The 23,445-nt window shown below is 48.7% G+C and overlaps 1 protein-coding gene across 1 annotated transcript in view; it reads right to left on the bottom strand.

Annotated features, from left to right (window-relative positions):
• The window catches only part of EPN2 (epsin 2), a 38,263-nt gene that overhangs the window by 4,162 nt on the left and 10,656 nt on the right, over nucleotides 1-23,445 (bottom strand). Inside the window, exons 4-7 of the mRNA XM_060260779.1 lie at nucleotides 21,234-21,390; nucleotides 14,595-14,774; nucleotides 7,326-7,418; nucleotides 3,142-3,348 (exon numbers count right to left, since the gene is read on the bottom strand). Of these exons, the coding sequence (XP_060116762.1) occupies nucleotides 3,142-3,348; nucleotides 7,326-7,418; nucleotides 14,595-14,774; nucleotides 21,234-21,390 (637 nt within the window). The remainder of the gene's footprint in view (nucleotides 1-3,141; nucleotides 3,349-7,325; nucleotides 7,419-14,594; nucleotides 14,775-21,233; nucleotides 21,391-23,445) is intronic.

The raw sequence follows: 23,445 nt of genomic DNA, 5'->3' as shown, positions 1-23,445 counted from the left end.
AGCAGAGGTTTTTCCCACCTTCTGGCCTGGATCCTTTTTAGTCATAGATGCCGGGGACTGAACCTGGGACCTTCTGGTTACCAAGCAAATGCTCTGCCACTGAGCCACTGTCCCTCCCCCAATCCTTCAATCCTCAGCAAGTCCAGTTAAAAGGAACAAATAGGTGATGGAAAAGACATTCCTGTGGGTTTGGAGAGCTGCCGTGGCTGATGAGGGGTGCAGGCTAAGCAACCTCTGAAGCTGGGGCAGAGATTCAGGGGCTTGGGGCTCTGCTTACTCCTGCCACCAGTGACCCTCTAGGGCAGGGATGTCAATAATCTGGCCCGGGGGCCAAATCAGGCCCCAAGAGAGCTCCCATCAGGCCCCCGAGAAACTGGCTGACATCTGCTTCCTTCTCCCTCTCTCGTTTCCTTCTGTATAATAGCTTGTTTTACAAGGCTTGCTCAATCGCACAGGAGCTTCAGAGCAAAACCTCTTATTGTTTCCATTGGCTGAGGCTCCTCCCTTAGGGAGGAAGGGGGGGAGGAAGAACTTGCTTTGCCAGGCTATCACAATTGCACAGCAGAACTACTGAGCTAAGCCTTCTGTTGGCTGAGGTTCCTACCACTCATGGTCCCCTGGGGAAGGAAAGAAAGAGCCAGAGCCTGGATCCCAAGGGAGAAATACAAAGAAAGCACCTTTAAGACCAATGAGTGCTACTGTTTTAAGCATGTGTTAAGGTGTTATAAAAAAAAAAACCATTTTAGTCGTGTTTGTCTGTGTCCTTTACAAAGTTTATATCTCTGCTATCTAATCTTAAATAGGTACACAGGAGGGCCAGTTTGGTGTAGTGGTTAAGTGTGCGGACTCTTATCTGGGAGAACTGGGTTTAATTCCCCACTCCTCCACTAGCAGCTGCTGGAATGGCCTTGGGTCAACTATAGCTCTCTTATCTGGGAGAACTGGGTTGGATTCCCCACTCCTCCACTAGCAGCTGCTGGAATGGCCTTGGGTCAGCCACAGCTCTCTTATCTGGGAGAACCGGGTTTGATTCCCCACTCCTCCACTTGCAGCTGCTGGAATGGCCTTGGGTCAGCCAGAGCTCTCTTATCCGGGAGAACCGGGTTTGATTCCCCACTCCTCCACTTGCAGCTGCTGGAATGGCCTTGGGTCAGCCACAGCTCTCTTATCTGGGAGAATCGGGTTGGATTCCCCACTCCTCCACTAGCAGCTGCTGGAATGGCCTTGGGTCAGCCACAGCTCTCTTATCTGGGAGAACCGGGTTGGATTCCCCACTCCTCCACTTGCAGCTGCTGGAATGGCCTTGGGTCAGCCATAGCTCTGGCAGAAATTGTCCTTGAAAGGGCAGCTGCTGTGAGAGCCCTCTCAGTCCCACCCACCTCACAGGGTGTCTGCTGTGGGGGAGGAAGGTAAAGGAGATTGTGAGCCGCTCTGAGACTCTTCGGAGTGGAGGGCAGAATATAAATCCAATATCATCTTCTTCTACATATGGCTCAGCCCAAAATGGCCCAGCCAAACTCATTTGTTATGAGGGCCGAATCGGACATCAATGAGACCTTGTCAGGGATGTCACCCTGTTCTAGGGAGGCGTCCCTCTGGGAAATCACCTGGTAAGTTAAACAGCCAGTCTGCCGCTGCATCTGCTCAACGTGACCAGTGGGAATTTGTGAGAAGAAAGAACAAGGACTGTTTTCTGTAGAGAGCTCACTGTCGCTGCCTGAAGATTTACACCTCTTTAAAGTAAAGTCCCCAGCTTTCTGGGGGGGAAGTGTAGACGACTGGGGAAGGCAATGGCAAACCACCCCACCGTGAAACGTCTGCCGTGAAAACGTCGTGATGCGACGTCACCCCAGAGTCGGAAAAGACTGGTGCTTGCGCAGGGAACTGCCTTTTTAAAAAGTAGGTTCACCTCACTTTCTTGATGCAGCTATGAGAGAGGTCCATCCCTGAGTACCGAAAGGGTTCTTAACGTTGGTCTCCGTTTCCCAAGGCAATATATGCCACTAGCCAGTGCGGAGGGTGAGGGTGGACACTGGGGTAGCTGCAGGGCTTTCGTCGTAGCAGGAACTCCTCTGCAAATCAGGCTACACCTCCCTGATGTATCCAATCCTCTAAGAGCTTACAGGGCTCTTCTTATAGGGCCTACTGTAAGCTCTTGAGGGACTGGCTACATCAGGGGTGTGTGGCCTAATATGCAAAGGCCCTGGGTAGCTCCAATTAAAATCTGTCTCTGGTTGGTACCTCACAGACTACTCTCTCAGTCGCTTATGCTATGGCTTTCACGCCAGCTCTGGTGTGGCTGCAACAATGTACAGGAAGGCCTCCGGCACCACTTCTATAGACAGGACCTCTCCCCTGCTCACAAACACCCCTGGCAAGAGGGGAAGGGACCTTCAGGGTCATCTAGTCCAACCCCCTGCACAATGCAGGAAACTCACAAATACCTTTCCCTAAATTCACAGGATCCTCATCGCTGTCAGATGGCCATCTAGCCTCTGCTGAAAAACATCCAAGGAAGGAGAGCCCACCACCTCCCCAGGAAGCCTGTTCCACTGAGGAATTGCTCTAAACTCACAAACCCCTCCCCCTAAATTCACAGGACCTTCATTGCTGTCAGATGGCCATCTAGCCTCTGCTTAAAAACCTCCAAGGAAGGAGAGCCCACCACCTCCCAAGGAGGAAGCCTGTTCCACTGAGGAACCGCTCTAAACTCACAAACCCCTCCCCCTAAATTCACAGGATCTTCATCGCTGTCAGATGGCCATCTAGCCTCTGTTTAAAAACCTCCAAGGAAGGAGAGCCCACCACCTCCCAAGGAGGAAGCCTGTTCCACTGAGGAACCACTCTAAACTCACAAACCCCTCCCCCTAAATTCACAGGATCTTCATCGCTGTCAGATGGCCATCTAGCCTCTGTTTAAAAACCTCCAAGGAAGGAGAGCCCACCACCTCCCAAGGAGGAAGCCTGTTCCACTGAGGAACCACTCCAACGGTCAGGAAGTTCTTCCTAATGCTGAGGCAGAAACTCTGTTGATTTAATTTCAACCCGCTGGTTCTATGAGTTGACTGCCACCTTTTTTTTAAAGCTCCGCTGTTCCCAACCCCACCCTGTTTCAACAGCAAAGCCTACGTTAAGATATACCTGGAGCCAAGAACGGATTCAGTGAAGGGGCGGGTTGTGGCGGCTTCGATATCAACGAATCCAGATTGACCAAGGCAGCGTTGGGGCCCAAGAAAGACTCCGGGGTTTTCCGTGCAGCGTTCTGTTTACCGGGTGCCGGATTGGAAGGCTGAGACTCAAACAGGTCGGGGCTGGTTGTACCGCTGTTCTGGGCCGACACCGAATCGGCTGGAACAAACAGGGAAAGTCCAAGAATGATAAAGAACTGTTTTATGCTCATGTTCACATCAGAATAAATCATTAATTTCTCCTCATTTCTTACTGTGGAATTAAAGGTTGTGATCCCAAGCCAATGCACTTGGAATCCAGCGAGCTCGCTTCCAAGTACACGCACTTAAGGACAGAGGCAAAAAACCTGATAAAGGGATTGGGGGGAATTAGGAGCACAAGAGAATCTCTGATCCGTTCATTCTTTTTCCCCAAAAATTATTTAATGGGATCATTTAAAAAGCAAGTACCGCCGTCTTTACCCAGGTCAGATGCAAGCCCTACCTATTTTGCAGAATTTCAGGGACTCTAGAATTGCAATCACGGGGTTAAGAGAAAATAAAGTTTCTACAAACTGACCTTGGTATCCTTCTTTAGAATGCTGTTGGATACAGACACGGATTAATTGTCTCTATGGGGAAGACATTCAGAAGCATCAGATATATTTTTTTTAACCCCCCTCTCTAATCTATTGCCATTATAAAACTGTGCATTCACTCATTACCTCCCAATCGGGGAGTATCATCCCTTTGAAAAAAGGAAAAAAGAAAGAATCTAACTGGCATTCAGCTCGATTGAACAAAGAGTGTTTTAATAAAATAAATGGTTATAAATACACAAGCTGAAATCAGTTTCAGAGAGTAGAAGAAGAAGAAGATGATATTGGATTTATATCCCGCCCTCCACTCCGAAGAGTCTCAGAGCGGCTCACAATCTCCTTTCCCTTCCTCCCCCACAACAGACACCCTGTGAGGTAGATGAAGATATTGGATTTATATCCCGCCTTCCACTCCGAAGAGTCTCAGAGCGGCTCACAATCTCCTTTCCCTTCCTCCCCCACAACAGACACCCTGTGAGGTAGATGAAGATATTGGATTTATATCCTGCCCTCCACTCCGAAGAGTCTCAGAGTGGCTCACAATCTCCTTTCCCTTCCTCCCCCACAACAGACACCCTGTGAGGTAGATGAAGATATTGGATTTATATCCTGCCCTCCACTCCGAAGAGTCTCAGAGTGGCTCACAATCTCCTTTCCCTTCCTCCCCCACAACAGATACCCTGTGAGGTAGATGAAGATATTGGATTTATATCCCGCCCTCCACTCCGAAGAGTCTCAGAGCGGCTCACAATCTCCTTTCCCTTCCTCCCCCACAACAGTCACCCTGTGAGGTAGATGAAGATATTGGATTTATATCCCGCCCTCCACTCCGAAGAGTCTCAGAGCGGCTCACAATCTCTTTTCCCTTCCTCCCCCACAACAGACACCCTGTGAGGTGGGTGGGGCTGAGAGGGCTCTCACAGCAGCTGCCCTTTCAAGGACAACTCCTGCAAGAGCTATGGCTGACCCAAGGCCATTCTAGCAGGTGCAAGTGGAAGAGTGGGGAATCAAACCCGGTTCTCCCAGATAAGAGTCCGCACACTTCACCACTACACCTAACTGGCTCTCCTGTGTTGTAGCCGTGTTCGTCAGCAGCGGAATAGCTAGGTTCAAGTCCAATACCGCCTCAAATGTGAGCAAGAATTAGGTGGACAACACGGAAATACATGTCCTTTTGTAATTTACCTAGACTTCTAGAAACACCAATTGGCAGAAAACTTTTATTACCTTTTATGGCTCCTCAGACCAAATGGCCTTCTCAATTGTCACACTGTTCCACCCTGCGATCGCAGCTCTGCATAAGTTTGCCCTCTTAATCAACAAACTGCATGTATTTCAGCCCACTGTACCCGATCCCCTCGTCTGAAGAAGTGTGCTTAGAGAGCACACGAAAGCTGACGTTCTGGATAAAACTCTGTTGGTCTTAAAGGTGCCACTTGACTCCTGCTTTGTTCAAGAGCTTTGTGGTATGAGAGTCAAAGCTCCCTTCAGGAACTTATCCCCTGAAAATCTTGTCAGTTTCTAAGGTGCGAATGAATTCAAATCCAGGTTGGAAACAACCTAATAGCCCTCCACTCCAGAATTGGTGCAATAAAGTGTGGGATGTCCTGCTTCAGGATAAACTGACTACTACTATTACTTTGCTAGACACTGTTAAGGCGGGAGACTGGTTTTTGCAAAAGTGGTTTAGCTTCCTTGAGCACGTGAATGGATCTGACACTATATTTGGGAAACTGCCGGCAAAATATATGAATTTTATGATCTACTAATATTTGAATGGATGTAACCCAGTGATCTCTGACTCTGACTTATTTATACAATTTGATGAGTTTTTCTGTAAACTCTAACTAGTAATATCTGGTGTGACGGTATTTGCGAGGTTATGTATTGGTTCCCCTTGTTGGGGAATGTTATTTATTCAAATTTATTTAAATGTTTCAATAAAATTTAAATTTTAAAAAAAAAAACCCCAAAAAAACCTCAGCATAAAACGATTTTTGCCGTCTTCAAGGTATGGGAATCAAATACGTCCACAAAAGCTGGGCTACAGAGATGCCTCTCATCTGAACAAAGTCACCAGGATTTTGGAACGGCAACGGCCACTTGAACCTCTGCAATAGAGCCGCTGCAAAACCATGGAACTGGACGAAGATGGCAACAAAAGCCAGCAGAAACGTTGAAAGCAGCTGAAATGAATCGGAGCCACCCACTGCAAGGATCCTGCGTGATCCGGATCTACTTCAACAGCAGCTTGGCTTGCACCGTCTTGCCTGCTTTTTGAATTCCCAGCTCATAATAATAATAATAATAATAATAATAAACTTTTATTTATACCCCGCCCTCCCCGCCTAGGCAGGCTCAGGGCGGCTAACAGAACATGGTAGAAACCATGATACAAATACACAATAGATTACAATTAATAATTTAAAGAATAAAACCAATAAAACAGTAAGATGTTAAAATACAGTCGAATGGCATATAAGATGGCTCGGTATTATTAATCTTATCAAGAGTTCTGTCTTAAAAAGCTAGCCGGAAGAGGGCAGTTTTGCAGGCCCTACAGAACTGGTTAAGATCCCGTAGGGCCCGCACCTCTTCCGGCAATTGGTTCCACCATTGGGGGGCCTTTGTAGAGAACGCCTGTTCTCTATTAGGTTTTAATTTCGTTTCTTTTGGCCCAGGGATTTCAAGAACATTTTTTGAGCTTGATCGCAGTGCTCTCTGGGGAACGTATGGAGAGAGGCAGTCCCTAAGGTAGGCAGGTCCTCGACCATATAGAAATGTCAACTAGTTCACATTATGAGTAATGTTTTTGCATAAGTACCAATAAAGCAGCAAGTCAAGTGTTTTATTTGTTAGTCACAGAAATGGTGACAATGTATGTGTGTTCTGTATCATCTGTTATAAATGATATCTTTTGATCTTACAGTAAGGAAAGGTAAAGGTGCAAGCGCCAGTCATTTCTGACTCGGGGGGTGATGTCGCATCACAACATTTTCCCGGCAGACTTTTTACGGGGCGGTTTGTCCTTGCCTTCCCCAGTCACCTACGCTTTCCCCCCAGCAAGCTGGGTCCTCATTTTACTGACCTCAGAAGGATGGAAGGCTGAGTTAACCTCGAGCCGGCTACCTGGACCGAGCTTCCGCCGGGATCGAACTCAGGTTGCGAGCAGAGCTCAGGACCGCAGCTTTTACCACTCTGCATCACGGGGCTCTTTTTCTCAGCTCATAATCTCCATCTAAATAAAGGTCCAGCAAGTTCGAGAGAACTCTCTGCTAAATTACCACCAACTTGAATCTCACCATTTGCAAGCTCTGAAAACTGATGTCAAAGGACAACCGCTCAAAAAATAAATAAATAAAATGCTACAGCTCAGGGAACAAGAGAGCCACAATGCCCTTCGATATTCCATTTCTGATAACAAAGCATTCTTGCTGCCTAAGCGGGGGGGGGGGGGAAGTGGGGGGGGGGAGAGGACATGCAGCTGAAATTTTGTGTTTCAGTCCACTATACGCTGTGGGAAACTTCAATTTTGCTTTGAGGTTTATTTGACGCATACCTTGCTTTTTAGACGTCCGAAGGCTGTCGAAGTCAGAAAAGTCATCTTTAACCGTCCCATTCAAATTGCTGAAGAGGTCAAAGGATTTGCTTCCTGCAGGGGCACAGCAAGAAGGGAGTTATGCCATCAGCAGGACGAAGCACAATGCAGCATGCAGGGCTAGACCACCTGTATAAGAGGGAACTGCTTCCTCTCTCTTTCCCGCCAGAAGCAAAAACACTCCCAGAAGGCAATTCTCCAGGATTAGCAGGACAAAGGAATTTGCTTCCCTTGAAAAGACTGGACGTCTTCAACCTTTAAATCTTTTTTACTTCACTGATTCCTCCGTGGAATACTTTGGGCCATACTGTTTCAATAGCAGAGTAGCAGAGGTTAACTGTGGGAAGAGGGGCAGGTGTTCAGTGGACATTTCCAGAGGTGGCCTTTTGAACAAGGAATTCCCTCCTGGTATATTTGCCTGCCTCCTTTCTGACATCGGCAGCAGGCTAACTCCATTATAAACCTTTAAGGAACAGGCTTCCTCCTTGGGAGGTGGTGGGCTTTCCTTCCTTGGAGGTTTTTAAACAGAGGCTAGATGGCCATCTGACAGCAATGAAGATCCTGTGAATTTGGGGTACGTATTTGTGGGTTTCCTGCACTGTGCAGGGGGTTGGACTAGATGACCCTGGAGGTCCCTTCCAACTCTATGATTCTATGAATTAAGATTTTTCTGATTGGCCCTGACCTGGATAGCCCAGGCAAGCCCAACCTCATCAGATATCGGAAGCTAAAGTAGAGGTGACTCTGGCAAGTACGTGGATGGATGGCCTCCTTGGAATAGCAGCAGTCAGGAGGGGCAGGCTCTGTTCAGCCACCTCTCTGAATATCCTCCAGGCCTCCAGTAGGAGCCAGTCACCAGAGGCTGACATGACATAAGAACATAAGAGAAGCCCTGTTGGATCAGGCCAGTGGCCCCTCCAGTCCAACACTCTGTGTCACATAAGAACATAAGAGAAGCCCTGTTGGATCAGGCCAATGGCCCCTCCAGTCCAACACTCTGGGTCACAAAAGAACATAAGAGAAGTCATGTTGGATCAGGCCAGTGGCCCATCCAGTCCAACACTCTGTGTCACAGAAGAACATAAGAGAAGCCCTGTTGGATCAGGCCAATGGCCCCTCCAGTCCAACACTCTGGGTCACAAAAGAACATAAGAGAAGTCATGTTGGATCAGGCCAATGGCCCCTCCAGTCCAACACTCTGTGTCACATAAGAACATAAGAGAAGCCCTGTTGGATCAGGCCAGTGGCCCATCCAGTCCAACACTCTGTGTCACAGAAGAACATAAGAGAAGCCATGTTGGATCAGGCCAGTGGCCCATCCAGTCCAACACTCTGTGTCACATAAGAGAAGCCATGTTGGATCAGGCCAGTGGCCCATCCAGTCCAACACTCTGTGTCACATAAGAACATAAGAGAAGCCCTGTTGGATCAGGCCAGTGGCCCATCCAGTCCAACACTCTGTGTCACATAAGAACATAAGAGAAGCCCTGTTGGATCAGGCCAATGGCCCCTCCAGTCCAACACTCTGTGTCACATAAGAACATAAGAGAAGCCCTGTTGGATCAGGCCAATGGCCCATCCAGTCCAACACTCTGTGTCACATAAGAACATAATTTATTTATTTATTTATTTATTTATTTGATGGACTTATATCCCGCCCTTCTCACCGAAGTGTCTCAGGGCGGCTCACAACACAATGATTCATACAGTTCCATTTAAAACATTTACAAATACAATAAAAGCATAGTTAATAAAACAAGATAAAATAAAGCCAGCGGTCTATAAGAGCATTTTGTTCCATCCAAAGATGTTCCATCCAAAGTATCAGTTAGGTGTTATAGGCCTGCCGGAAGAGGGCTGTCTTGCAGGCCCTGCGGAACTGCCCTAGGTCCCGCAGGGCCCGCACCTCCTCCGGCAGCTGGTTCCACCAGTAAGGTGCCGCTGTTGAGAAGGCCCGATCCCTGGTGGATTTTAGGCGGGCCTCCTTTGGCCCAGGGACTACCAGCAGATTTTGTGAGCCGGAACGTAGTACTCTCTGGGGAACTTGTGGGGAGAGACGGTCCCTAAGGTAGGCAGGTCCTAGGCCATACAGGGCTTTAAAGGTAATGACCAACACCTTGTACTGGACTCGGAATGTTACTGGCAGCCAGTGCAGATCCCGGAGCCCCGGCCGAATGTGCTCCCATCTTGGGAGCCCTAATAGCAGCCGGGCAGCAGCGTTCTGCACCAACTGCAGTTTCCGGGTCCGGCACAAGGGTAGCCCCATGTAGAGGGCATTACAGTAGTCCAGCCTCGAGGTGACCGTAGCATGAATCACTGTTGCTAGGTCGTCGCGCTCCAGGAAGGGGGCCAACTGTCTCGCCCGCCTAAGGTGAAAAAAAGCGGACTTGGCAGTGGCTGCTATCTGAGCCTCCATCGTCAGAGAAGGCTCCAACAGCACCCCCAGGCTCTTGACCCTGCCCGACGCTGTCAATGGCGCGCCGTCAAAAACTGGCAGGGGGATTTCCCTTCCCGGGCCGCAGCGACCCAAGCAAAGGACCTCTGTCTTCGCCGGGTTCAGCTTCAGCCCGCTCAGCCTAAGCCACCTAGCCACTGCCTGTAACGCCCGGTCCAGATTTTCTGGGACGCAGGCGGGCCGGCCGTCCATAAGCAGATAGAGCTGGGTGTCGTCCGCATATTGATGACAACCCAGCCCATACCTTCGGGCAATCTGGGCAAGGGGGCGCATATAGATGTTGAATAACATCGGGGAAAGTACCGCCCCTTGAGGCACGCCGCAGTCAAGCGTGTGCCTCTGGGACAGTTCCTCCCCAATCGCCACCCTTTGTCCCCGACCATCAAGGAAAGAGGAAAGCCATTGCAAGGCCAGCCCCTGAATCCCAGCGTCGGCAAGGCGGCGCGCCAGAAGCCGATGGTCGACCGTATCGAACGCTGCCGATAGGTCCAACAGCATCAGCACCGCCGAGCCGCCTTGATCCAGATGCCGCTGAAGGTCATCCACCAGGGCGACCAGCACCGTCTCCGTCCCATGGCCCGGGCGGAAGCCAGATTGGTAGGGGTCAAGGACAGAAGCATCCTCCAGGAAACTCTGTAGCTGCAACGCCACTGCCCTCTCAATAAGTTTGCCCAAAAAGGGCAAATTCGAGACCGGCCGATAGTGTGCCAATTCGGCCGGATCTAATGTTGTTTTCTTCAAGAGGGGACGGACCACCGCCTCCTTAAGCGCTGATGGAAAATGCCCCTCCAGTAGGGATCTGTTTATGATATCCCGTATAGGATATCTTAGCTCCCTCTGGCAGGTCTTAATAAGCCAAGAGGGGCATGGGTCCAATTTACAAGTTGTCGGGCGTGCAGATAGGAGGATCCTGTCAACTTCTAAGAGAAGCCCTGTTGGATCAGGCCAGTGGCCCCTCCAGCCCAACACTCTGTGTCACATAAGAACATAAGAGAAGCCCTGTTGGATCAGGCCAATGGCCCATCCAGTCCAACACTCTGTGTCACAGAAGAACATAAGAGAAGCCATGTTGGATCAGGCCAGTGGCCCATCCAGTCCAACACTCTGTGTCACATAAGAGAAGCCATGTTGGATCAGGCCAGTGGCCCATCCAGTCCAACACTCTGTGTCACATAAGAACATAAGAGAAGCCCTGTTGGATCAGGCCAGTGGCCCATCCAGTCCAACACTCTGTGTCACATAAGAACATAAGAGAAGCCATGTTAGATCAGGCCAATGGCCCATCCAGTCCAACACTCTGTGTCACATAAGAGAAGCCATGTTGGATCAGGCCAATGGCCCATCCAGTCCAACACTTTGTGTCACATAAGAACATAAGAGAAGCCCTGTTGGAACAGGCCAATGGCCCCTCCAGTCCAACACTCTGTGTCACATAAGAACATAAGAGAAGCCCTGTTGGATCAGGCCAATGGCCCATCCAGTCCAACACTCTGTGTCACATAAGAACATAAGAGAAGCCATGTTGGATCAGGCCAATGGCCCCTCCAGTCCAACACTCTGTGTCACATAAGAACATAAGAGAAGCCCTATTGGATCAGGCCAATGGCCCATCCAGTCCAACACTCTGTGTCACATAAGAACATAAGAGAAGCCATGTTAGATCAGGCCAATGGCCCATCCAGTCCAACACTCTGTGTCACATAAGAACATAAGAGAAGCCATGTTGGATCAGGCCAATGGCCCATCCAGTCCAACACTTTGTGTCACATAAGAACATAAGAGAAGCCCTGTTGGAACAGGCCAATGGCCCCTCCAGTCCAACACTCTGTGTCACATAAGAACATAAGAGAAGCCCTGTTGGATCAGGCCAGTGGCCCCTCCAGCCCAACACTCTGTGTCACATAAGAACATAAGAGAAGCCCTATTGGATCAGGCCAATGGCCCCTCCAGTCCAACACTCTGTGTCACATAAGAACATAAGAGAAGCCCTTTTGGATCTGGCCAGTGGCCCCTCCAGTCCAACACTCTGTGTCACATAAGAACATAAGAGAAGCCCTGTTGGATCAGGCCAATGGCCCAACCAGTCCAACACTCTGTGTCACATAAAAACATAAGAGAAGCCCTATTGGATCAGGCCAATGGCCCATCCAGTCCAACACTCTGTGTCACATAAGAACATAAGAGAAGCCCTGTTGGATCAGGCCAGTGGCCCCTCCAGCCCAACACTCTGTGTCACATAAGAACATAAGAGAAGCCCTGTTGGATCAGGCCAATGGCCCATCCAGTCCAACACTCTGTGTCACAGAAGAACATAAGAGAAGCCATGTTGGATCAGGCCAGTGGCCCATCCAGTCCAACACTCTGTGTCACATAAGAGAAGCCATGTTGGATCAGGCCAGTGGCCCATCCAGTCCAACACTCTGTGTCACATAAGAACATAAGAGAAGCCCTGTTGGATCAGGCCAGTGGCCCATCCAGTCCAACACTCTGTGTCACATAAGAACATAAGAGAAGCCCTGTTGGAACAGGCCAATGGCCCCTCCAGTCCAACACTCTGTGTCACATAAGAACATAAGAGAAGCCCTGTTGGATCAGGCCAATGGCCCATCCAGTCCAACACTCTGTGTCACATAAGAACATAAGAGAAGCCATGTTGGATCAGGCCAATGGCCCATCCAGTCCAACACTTTGTGTCACATAAGAACATAAGAGAAGCCCTGTTGGAACAGGCCAATGGCCCCTCCAGTCCAACACTCTGTGTCACATAAGAACATAAGAGAAGCCCTATTGAATCAGGCCAATGGCCCATCCAGTCCAACACTCTGTGCCACATAAGAACATAAGAGAAGCCATGTTAGATCAGGCCAATGGCCCATCCAGTCCAACACTCTGTGTCACATAAGAACATAAGAGAAGCCATGTTGGATCAGGCCAATGGCCCATCCAGTCCAACACTTTGTGTCACATAAGAACATAAGAGAAGCCCTGTTGGAACAGGCCAATGGCCCCTCCAGTCCAACACTCTGTGTCACATAAGAACATAAGAGAAGCCCTGTTGGATCAGGCCAGTGGCCCCTCCAGCCCAACACTCTGTGTCACATAAGAACATAAGAGAAGCCCTGTTGGATCAGGCCAGTGGCCCCTCCAGTCCAACACTCTGTGTCACATAAGAACATAAGAGAAGCCCTTTTGGATCTGGCCAGTGGCCCCTCCAGTCCAACACTCTGTGTCACATAAGAACATAAGAGAAGCCCTGTTGGATCAGGACAATGGCCCGTCCACTCCAACACTCTGGCCAAAAAACCCAGGTGCCATCAGGAGGTTCACAAGTGGGGCTAGAAGCCCTCCCACTTTGCCCACCCCCAAGCACCAAGAATACAGAGCATCACTGCCCCAGACACAGAGTTCCAACAATAAGCTGTGGCTAATAGCCACAGATGAACCTCTGCTGCATATTTTTATCCAATCCCCTTTTGAAGCTGGCTATGCTTGTAGCCGCCACCACCTCCTGCGGCAGTGAATTCCACATGTTAATCACCCTTTGGGTGAAGAAGGACTTCCTTTTATCAGTTCTAACCCGACTGCTCAGCAATTTCATCAAATGCCCACGAGTTCTTGTATTGTGAGAAAGGGAGAAAAGTACTTCTTTCTCTTCCTTCTCCATCCCGTGCATAATCTTGTAAACCTCTATCATGTCACCCCGCAGTAGATGTTTCTCTAAGCTAAAGAGCCCCAAGCATTTTAACCTTTCTTCAGGTTAAAGGTTAAATCTTTCTTCAGGTTGCCTTCCAGGTGCAGACATACAAACAAACACACACAAGAAAACCAAAAAAAATCTTTCTGACTTCAGCTGCTGAGCAATATGGTCACTTTCCTATCTCAATCTGAACTGAATTGTTGCTGTGTAATACCTGAGATATTTAAAACCGCACACAGAAGCAACCTGGAGGATTTTCCTGGTGAAAGGCAGGGGTTGTGCAGCATAGTCAGGTACAGATTAAGACCCTGAAAACCTGGGTTCAAATGTGTCATGGAAGACTTTGGCCACTCACACCTGCTCAGCTTAACCTACTTTAACAAGGTGGTTTTGAGGATAAAGTGAAGGAGAGGTAAAAGGTAAAGGTAGTCCCCTGTGCAAACACCAGTCATTTCCGGCTCTGGGGTGATGTTGCTTTCACAACGTTTTCACGGCAGACTTTTTACGGGGTGGTTTGCCATTGCCTTCCCCAGTCATTTACACTTTCCCCCAGCAAGCTGGGGACTCATTTGACCGACCTCAGAAGGATGGAAGGCTGAGTCAACCTCAAGCCGTCTACCTGAAAACCCAGCTTCCACCGGGGATCGAACTCAGGTCAAGAGCAGAGCTTAGGACTGCGAAACTGCAGCTTTACCACTCTGTGCCATGGGGCTCTTCTAAGGAGAGGAGAATGATGTAAACCTCTATGGGTCCCCTGCTGGGGAGAAAAATGGCCTGCAGATAAAATTAATTTAATTTAAATCAGAGGCCTCGCCTATCATACGGGTACTGCGACATCTGAAACAAGGTAATCTGAATCCAGATCATTCAAAAGAGAAACTGAAAGTCATGGTGCCCCCCTCCCCCCCAGTGACTTAAACCCCTTGGGGAGATAAACCATGCCTAAATGCGCATCTCTAGGCCTACTGCATTCTGAGCATCTCCACCGGCTGTAAAGAGTGGAAGACGATCAGGTGATCTGATGTGTGACTCACAGTAAATCAAGGCCGCCTTCAAAAGGCAAAACAATGTTGCTCACCGGAAGCGGAAATAGGCTTGTTCACAGAGGCAGGTCCCCAAGGATCGGCGGTGGCTTTGGCTGTCGTGGAAGGTGGCTGTGAGGAAGCCCAGGGGTGTACATTCTTCGAGAGGGGCTGGGAAGGGGGCAAGGCTGCAGGGGACCCCCCCCAGGGGTCAACGGGAGCAGCTGGCTTGGCACCTGCAGACAAAGGAGAGCGGAGACGCACAACCCGTCATGGAGATGAGAGTGGAACTCGATCTTATGGAAGCCGTTCTATACAGTTAAACTGTCCCCACGTTTACACATCTATAAATTAAATTCATGGATTGTCCAATCTCTGGGTGATAGACAATATAAACATACAGTCTTAAAAAACAGTTCCCAGATGGCTTCCATAAATCAGATTTTAAGCCACTTCTGGACTGTTGCTGCTTGGTAGGCAGGGTAGGGAGGAGGTCAAAAGAAAATAAAAGACGGAAGAAAGAAGAAGGCCACAGATTTATACCCCACCCTTCTCTCTGAATCAGAGTATCGGAGAGGCTCAAAATCTCCGTTGCCTTCCTCCCCCACAACAGACACCCTGTGAGGTGGATGGGGCTGAGAGAGCTCTCACAGCAGCTGCCCTTTCAAGGACAACCTCTGCCAGAGCTATGGCTCACCCAAAGCCATTCCAGCAGCTGCAAGTGGAGGAGTGGGGAATCAAACCCAGTTCTCCCAGATAAGAGAGCTATGGCTGATCCAAGGCCATTCCAGCAGCTGCAAGCGGAGGAGTGGGGGAATCAAACCCGGTTCTCCCAGATAAGAGAGCTCTGGCTGACCCAAGACCATTCCAGCAGCTGCAAGTGGAGGAGTGGGGAATCACACCCGGTTCTCCCAGGTAAGAATAAATATTTACTTCGGCTCACTCTGGGTTTCTCCCAGGGATCAGGAAAGCTCCCTAGGAGCATGTTTTTATGTAAACTACTTCATGTGTTTTATTTTACAAGCCACCTTCTCCTCTTAAATTCTCACAACAAACCTGAGAGGTAGGCTGGCCCCAAGGACACCTACTGAAGCCTCGTTTGGTGAGAGTCAGTTTGGTGTAGTGATTAAGTGCGCAGACTCTTACCTGGGAGAACGGGTTTGATTCCCCACTCCTCCACTCGCAGCTGCTGGAATGGCCTTGGGTCAGCCTTAGCTTTTGCAGGAGTTGTCCTTGAAAGGGCAGCTGCTGTGAGAGCCCTCTCAGCCCCACCCACCTCACAGGTTGTCTGTTGTGGGGGGAGAAGATATAGGAGATTGTAAGCCACTCTGAGTCTGTGATTCAGAGAGAAGGGCGGGGTATAAATCTGCATTCTTCTTCTTCTAGTGGTTAAGTGTGAGGACTCTTTTCTGGGAGAACCGGGTTTGATTCCCCACTCCTCCACTCGCAGCTGCTGGAATGGCCTCGGGTCAGCCATAGCTCTGGCAGAGTTGTCCTTGAAAGGGCAGGTGCTGTGAAAGTCCTCTCAGCCCTACCCACCTCACAGGGTGTCCACTGTGGGGGGAGAAGATATAGGAGATTGCAAGCTGCTCTGAGTCTCTGATTCAGAGAGAATGGCGGGGTATAAATCTGCAGCCTTCTTTTGCAGTCTTCTCGTATCCAAATGACTGGAATCTCTTCTGTTCCGCTCACTCGCAGTAATAAGGCGACTAGGTTTGCCTCGGCTCAGTCAATGAACTGAAGTTGAACTTCTGCTCTTAAAACCTCATTCCAGTGTGCCAGTGGGGAAGACGCGATCAGGATTTCTGAACGGCGAGCCTCACTCGCATCGACAGGTGGCAGATTTGGGTGTCTGTTCCAGCTTCTGTTGTCTCCCAAAGACAGGAAGCACTGGAAAGCTTTTTAAGAGGAACGGGTTCCATTTCCTCCTCCTCCTCCTCCTCCTCTCCCCTCCTGCATTTTTATCAACGATGCCATGCAGAAAAATGCTAATTGGCAAGGGCAGCTGTAGATGGAAGTGTCCGGAACAGTTGCTCTATTCATGAAACAGATAACAAAAAAAAAAACGGAGAAGAGGGAACAGGAGAAGCGTGGAGGGCAACACCTTCCTCTGAGAGATCCCTTATTCCCCTCCCCGCTGAAATGCCACGGCCCGGCAAAGGAAGACTTTAAAATCTCTGTTCCAATCTGAGTCTTTCTTTTCTTTTCTGTTTTTTTTTTTTTTAAACCAGCTTTCAGATACATAAATCTGGCTCCTTCAGTACGATTCTCAGGCACCCAGAGAGCTTGGCAGAGCAGAACAAGGGGCCAGTTATCACTGGCCCAAATGAATGCTGAAAAGGAGGAGAAAACGCCGCAGCTGTGGCTAAGAGCGTGACGTGACGCTCTGGCTGCTCTCTCTTCGTAACACAGAGCTGATTTAGTTTTGCCATACAAGGCGGGACTTCAAGGAGAGCCGTCACGGCCTGAGAAACGGGGTTTCCTGGGGCTTCTGCCAGCAACAAAGGGCAAGACGCCCTAGGGACTGCGTTACCAGGAGAAGAAATGTGTGCCCGGTTCTAATTTTATTAAACCGCTGAACTTGGGGGCACTACTGACATAGACTCCCAGGCTCATCAGGGTCAGTATTGTCTCAGGGTGTCCAACTCATTTTGTTATGTGTCAGTTGTTTGATCTGACATAAATGAGACCTTGTCGGGCTGGGCCTTGTTGGGTCGGGCCATGTGTGTTCCTATTTAAGATTAGGTAGCAGAGATATAAGCTTTATAAAGAGCACAAACAAACACAAAGATTAAAAAAAAAACCCATAAATAAAACATGCTTAAAACATTAGCACTTGTTGGTCTTAAAGGTGCTTTCTTTGCATCTCTCCCATGGGATTCAGGAACTGGGCAGCTCTGGCTCTTTCCTTCCTTCCCCGGGGGACCAGAAGGGGGAGGAGCCTCAGCCAATAGAAGGAAGAGAGGCTTGGCTCAGTAGCTCTGCTGTGCAAATGAGAGAGCCTGGCAAAGCCAGCTCTCCCTCTCCCCACCCCTTCCTCCCCGAGGGAGGAGCCTCAGCCAATGGAGAAAACAGAGTAACAGAGACTCTGCTCTAGCTCCTGTGTGATTGAGCAAGCCTGGCAAAACAAGCTGTGATGCAGAAGGAAGCAAGCGAGAGGGAGAAGGAAGCAGGTGATAGCCAGTTGCTCGAGGGCCTGATAGGAGCCTTCCGGGGGCCTGATTCGGCCCCCAGGCCCCCACCCCTGATCTACTCAAGACAGGCAGTGGCTCTCCAGGCAGAGGTCTTCCACATCACCCATCACATCATCCTTTTTACTGGATACCAGGAATTGAACCTGTGACCCTTTGCATGCCAAGCAGATGCTCTACCACGAAGTCATAGCCCTTCGCTAAAGGAAGCCTGAAGTGATCTATCAAGAGCAGCATTGTCTCCCCAGATTGGAACATAAGAGAAGCCATGTTGGATCAGGCCAGTGGCCCATCCAGTCCAACACTCTGTGTCACACAGTGGCCAAAAAATTTATACATATATATATATATATATATACACACACACACACATATATATACAAACTGTGGCTAATAGCCACTGATGGACCTCTGTGCCATATTTTTATCTAACCCCCTCTTGAAGCTGGCTATGCTTGTAGCCTCCACCACCTCCTGTGGCAGTGAATTCCACATGTTAATCACCCTTTGGGTGAAGAAGTACTTCCTTTTATCCGTTTTAATCTGACTGCTCAGCAATTTCATCGAATGCCCACGAGTTCTTCTATTGTGAGAAAGGGAGAAAAGTACTTCTTCCTCTACTTTCTCCATAAGTGGCTCTCCAAAGTCTCGGACTGAGGCCTTCCACATCACCTACGCTTCCCATTCTTTTTAGCTGGAGATGCCAAGGAGTGAACCTTCTGCTTGCTGAGTAGAAGCTCTCTCTCTGAGCCACACTGGTATTTTACTCAGCAATCTTACATTTGTGGCCAAAAATTGCCAGCCAAGGACGCTGCCTATAAACATCTCCAAGAATCTCTGGGTGAAAGAGATTCCTTCAATTTCAATATGAAGTAGAACCTCCCCTTTAACTAGGGAGGAGAAAAAGGCAGGGACATTACCACATGTCTGTGTGAGCCCCGTGGCGAATAGTGGCAAAGCTGCAGTACTGCAGTCCTAAACTCTGCTCACGACCTGAGTTCGATCCCCGACGGAAGCTGGGTTTTCAGGTAGCCGGCTTGAGGTTGACTCAGCCTTCCATCCTTCCGAGGTCGGTAAAATGAGTCCCCAGCTTGCTGGGGGAAAGTGTAGATGACTGGGGAAGGCAGTGGCAAACCACCTCGTAAAAAGTCTGCCATGAAAACATTGTGAAAGTGACAGAGTTGGAAATGACTGGTGCTTGCACCTTTACCTTTTCGTATTGGGGGGGGGGGGGCAAATTCTTAAGACAGGAGAAGGCAGCCTGATGGATACTAGAGACAGCCAGAAATCTTAACAGGAGCCAGGGCTTTTTGTGTAGCAGGAACTCCTTTGCGTATTAGGCCGCAAACCCCTGATGTAGCCAATCCTCCAAGAGCTTCCAGTGGGCCCTGTACTAAGAGTCCAGGAAGCTCTTGCAGGATTGGCCACATTGGGGAGGGGTGGCCTAATATGCAAAGGAGTCCTGGCTACAAAAAAAAGCCCTGACAGGGGCCCAACATAGTGGGGGGGCACTATAGCCTTAAGAGAGAAGCAAAAGATCTCCTAGTAGGCAGCCCCTTGCGTGAGACCTGAGATCCAAGTCGCATCACTGGGACCCAGCTTATTCCCCTTCCAAGTTCTTAGCTGCTGGGCCCTTCTCCATCCCTGAAGCTTGTCCCACTGGACAACAGGAGGCAGAGAAATGTTGACTGCGGGGTGACATGATGGAGGTTGACAAGGTTATGCACGGGATGGAGAAGGCAGAGAAAGAAGTTCTCACAATACGAGAACTTGTGGGCACTCCATGAAACTGCTGAGCAGTCAGGTTAGAATGGATAAAAGGAAGTCCTTCTTCACCCGAAGGGGATTAACATGTGGAATTCACTGCCACAGGAGGTGGTGGCGGCTACAAGCATGGCCAGCTTCAAGAGCGGATTGCATAAGCATAAGGAGCAGAGGTCCTTCAGTGGCTATTAGCAACAGCTTATCGTTGGAAAGCTCTGTCTGGGGCAGAGATGCTCTGTATTCTTGTTGCTTGTGGGGGGGGGGCAACAGTGGGGGGGCTTCTAGTGTCGTGGCCCCATTGGTGGACCTCCTGATGGCACCTGGAGGTTTTTGGCTACTGTGTGACACAGAGCGTTGGACTGGAGGGGCCATTGGCCTGATCCAGCATAGTTTCTCTTATGTTCTTCTGTGACACAGAGTGTTGGACTGGATGGGTTGCTGGCCTGATCCAACATGGCTTCTCTTATGTTATGTCTGGGGCAGTGATGCTTTGTATCCTGGGTGCTTGGGGGGGGCACTGTGCGAGGGCTTCTAGCGTCCTGGCCCCACGGATGGACCTCCTGAGGGCACCTGGGTTTTTTGGCCACTGTGTGACACAGAGTGTTGGACTGGATGGGCCACTGGCCTGATCCAACAGGGCTTCTTTTATGTTCTTCTGTGACACAGAGTGTTGGACTGGAGGGGCCACTGGCCTGATCCAACAGGGCTTCTTTTATGTTCTTCTGTGACACAGAGTGTTGGACTGGAGGGGCCACTGGCCTGATCCAACAGGGCTTCTTTTATGTTCTTCTGTGACACAGAGTGTTGGACTGGAGGGGCCATTGGCCTGATCCAACAGGGCTTCTCTTATGTTCTTATGTGACACAGAGTGTTGGACTGGAGGGACCACTGGCCTGATCCAACAGGGCTTCTCTTATGTTCTTATGTTCATTGTCCTGAGTTTAGGGGGTGCAGTGTCACCACTACGCTGATGAGCTCTGTTTCTCCTCCCCCTCCCCACCAAGCAGGGCAGTTTCAGTCCCGTACAGTGAAACAATGGCCTGCAGTTGGCAGCCAACTGCATGAAAGCAAGAACAGTGAAGGTTAAATCCGACAATGACAGAACTTCTGGCTCTCAACAATCCCTAGTTCTGGTAGAAACGGTCTGAATGGAGTCGCTTTCCTACACAAACGTGCGAGTGAGAGGCTTGAGAGTGCTTCTGAAGCCAGGCCTTCTCCTGGACGCCGAAGGTGAAGACAGAGGCCGGGATACACCGGCTGATCTGCCAACTACTCCCTCCCCACCCCCCACTGGTCTTGAAAGAATCTGGCTGCCCCAAGGCATGCCCTGGTTATTTCCCAAACAGAACCCTTGAATCTCACCAAACGATGAAAGTGTTTTTAGGGCTTACTCCAAGCAGCCAACGTTCCCTCTAAGCTGTGGAGTCTTGTGAGCAAAAATTCTACTTCGTGAGCTGCTGGCATTAAAGTTGTGAGTGACTGCATCAATGAGTTTGCCCAGGGGCCCTTTTTCCTGAGCTGAGACAAAAATATGCAAGCTGGAGGCAAAAAAATTGAGCTAGCTCACACTAACTCAGCTTAGAGGGAACACCGGACCCAGGAGAGCTTTCTTGGGGTTGCACAGGAGAAGACTATGTAAGGGGGAAAAATTACAAAACCCTGCTGTTTCTCACGGAAAAACCACATGTATTGAAGAGGCCGGGGGGGGGGGTCCTTCTCTCCATAGCTTCACTTGCTTACCGAATGACTGCCACGGATCCGAGGTGGTACTGCCTGCTGAAGGGCCCCCCCAGGGGTCTGTTTGGTTTACTGCCGCCGAAGGCCCCCAGGGCTCTGCTTTCTGAGGAGCCGGGGCCGAAGAGGGCAGGGCGTCCATCAGATCCAACAGAGTCGTGCGCTGTAGAAGACAGGGGGTGAGAGAATGTGAAAAAGCTCTGCACAAACATGCAACATTTCGTTCTTTCGAATGCCTTTTTTTCTGCTTTTTTTAGGCATTTACACCAACGCAGAAGAGATTTTTTAAAAAAAATTTTAAATTATTACTTCAAGTATAGTCAATCTGAACAGTTACAACAATAACGACGCATCATATCCATGTAATAAGCACCATTCAACAAAACTGCTACCATAAACCTAAATCATTGACTTGTTTAGAAATGTCTCCAACTTCAATTAGATAGAATATAGGTAACCACACTGAAGTGAAATTGGTTTGAACATTGCAGTTGTCTAAGTATTTGAAGTTATCAGTAACTTTAGCTAACATGTACATACCCCCACCATTTCCCATGCCACTGTGCGAGTGTCAGTGATGTTTTATTCTTCCAGCGCTTAGCAATTATAAATTTGGCTGAATAAAGTAATACAGAGCATCTTTCTATTGTTGCGGTAGTATATTGATGAGATGTCCACTGATGCAAAAAAAGATGGTCTGGTGTTAATGTCATATGTATTTGGGTAACTGCTTTTATTTGTGTCACAACCAGAGTCCAGAAGTCTTTAATAACTAGGCAAGACAACCAACAATGCATATAATCTCCCACTAACCCACATCGTCTCCAGCATGTGGAAGAGGACGACTTGGTTATTCTTGCCAGTTTTAAAGGAGTAAGGTACCAGTGAGATATAATTTTAAATGTTTGCAATTTCACTTCCAGTATTTTAAAGTTAAAAGATGGTGATTTCCAGAAGAATTCCCAGTCATCTTCCGATAGTTCAGAGGAACAATCTTTCTGCCAAGTAGACAGATAAGAAAGAGGTTTAGCATATGTAAAACTAGAAAGCAGGTCATATATTTTGGAAATGAGGTGTTTTCCTGTAGACCCTGTATCTTTCAAAATAGATTTAAAACCTGTCAAGGGTTGAAGCAAAACTTTATGAATCTATTTAGCCGAGAACAGGTGAGAGATTTGGGAATACTGTAATCAAGGTATTGGACTTCCTAATTTATGTTCCAAGTCTACTTTGGAGAGTAAATTCTGTTTAGAAGAGATATCTCTGAAAGTTGTAAGATAAGCTGTTTTCCACTGTTTAAAATCATCTGTCAGCCATCCCAGCTGAAACCATGGCTGATTTAATAAGGTCTGAAATCTTGACAGTGGGGGGCAGGAGTTTATTCCAATGTTTACCCCATTCAGCTAATAGAGAGGAAAGTAAGATGTTCTGTTGAATACATTTTGGTCTTTCAGAGGCTGCTTGCCATATTACTTCTTGAACATTAAATTGATGTAAAAGTACTGATTGCAAATATATCCAGTCAGCCTCCGGTACAGGATGTAAAAGTCTTGTGATATTTGCCAGTTTAATGGCTGAGTGATATTGATGTAGATTTGGCAAACCGATGCCACCTCGTTTTGTATGTCTTCCAATCCTAGGTGCTTTGTACATCCAAAAGAAGTCTAAGAGCATATTTTGCCATTTCTGCAAACAAGTGTAAGACAGAGCAACTGGGAGAGTCCTAAACAAAAATATAAATTTGGGGAGAACAAATGTTTAAACAATATGGAACTTGTCAATCCAAGAAAGTGACGTTGCATGCCATTTGGCAAGATACTTCTCCACTTCCTTTACCATCATAATTCAATTTCTTCAGGTCATCTAGGTTTTTAGGTATTTGTATTCCTAGATATGGCATCGCCTCTGCACAAACATGCAACATTTTGTTCTTTCGAATGCCTTGGTGTAGTTTGGTGTAATGGTTAAGTGTGCGGACTCTTATCTGGGAGAACCAGGTTTGATTCCCCACTCCTCCACTTGCACCTGCTGGAATGGCCTTGGGTCAGCCATAGCTCTGGCAGAGGTTGTCCTTGAAAGGGCAGCTGCTGTGAGAGCCCTCTCCAGCCCCACCCACTTCACAGGGTGTCTGTTGTGAGGGAGGAAGGTAAAGGAGTTTGTGAGCCGCTCTGAGACTCTTCAGAGTGGAGGGCGGGATATAAATCCAATATCTTCATCT

This window comes from Heteronotia binoei, chromosome 20, assembly GCF_032191835.1.
Source record: "Heteronotia binoei isolate CCM8104 ecotype False Entrance Well chromosome 20, APGP_CSIRO_Hbin_v1, whole genome shotgun sequence".
NCBI lineage: Eukaryota > Metazoa > Chordata > Lepidosauria > Squamata > Gekkonidae > Heteronotia > Heteronotia binoei.
The sequence above is the reverse complement of the archived record's forward strand: the minus strand, read 5'-3'. Positions and strand labels throughout refer to the sequence as shown.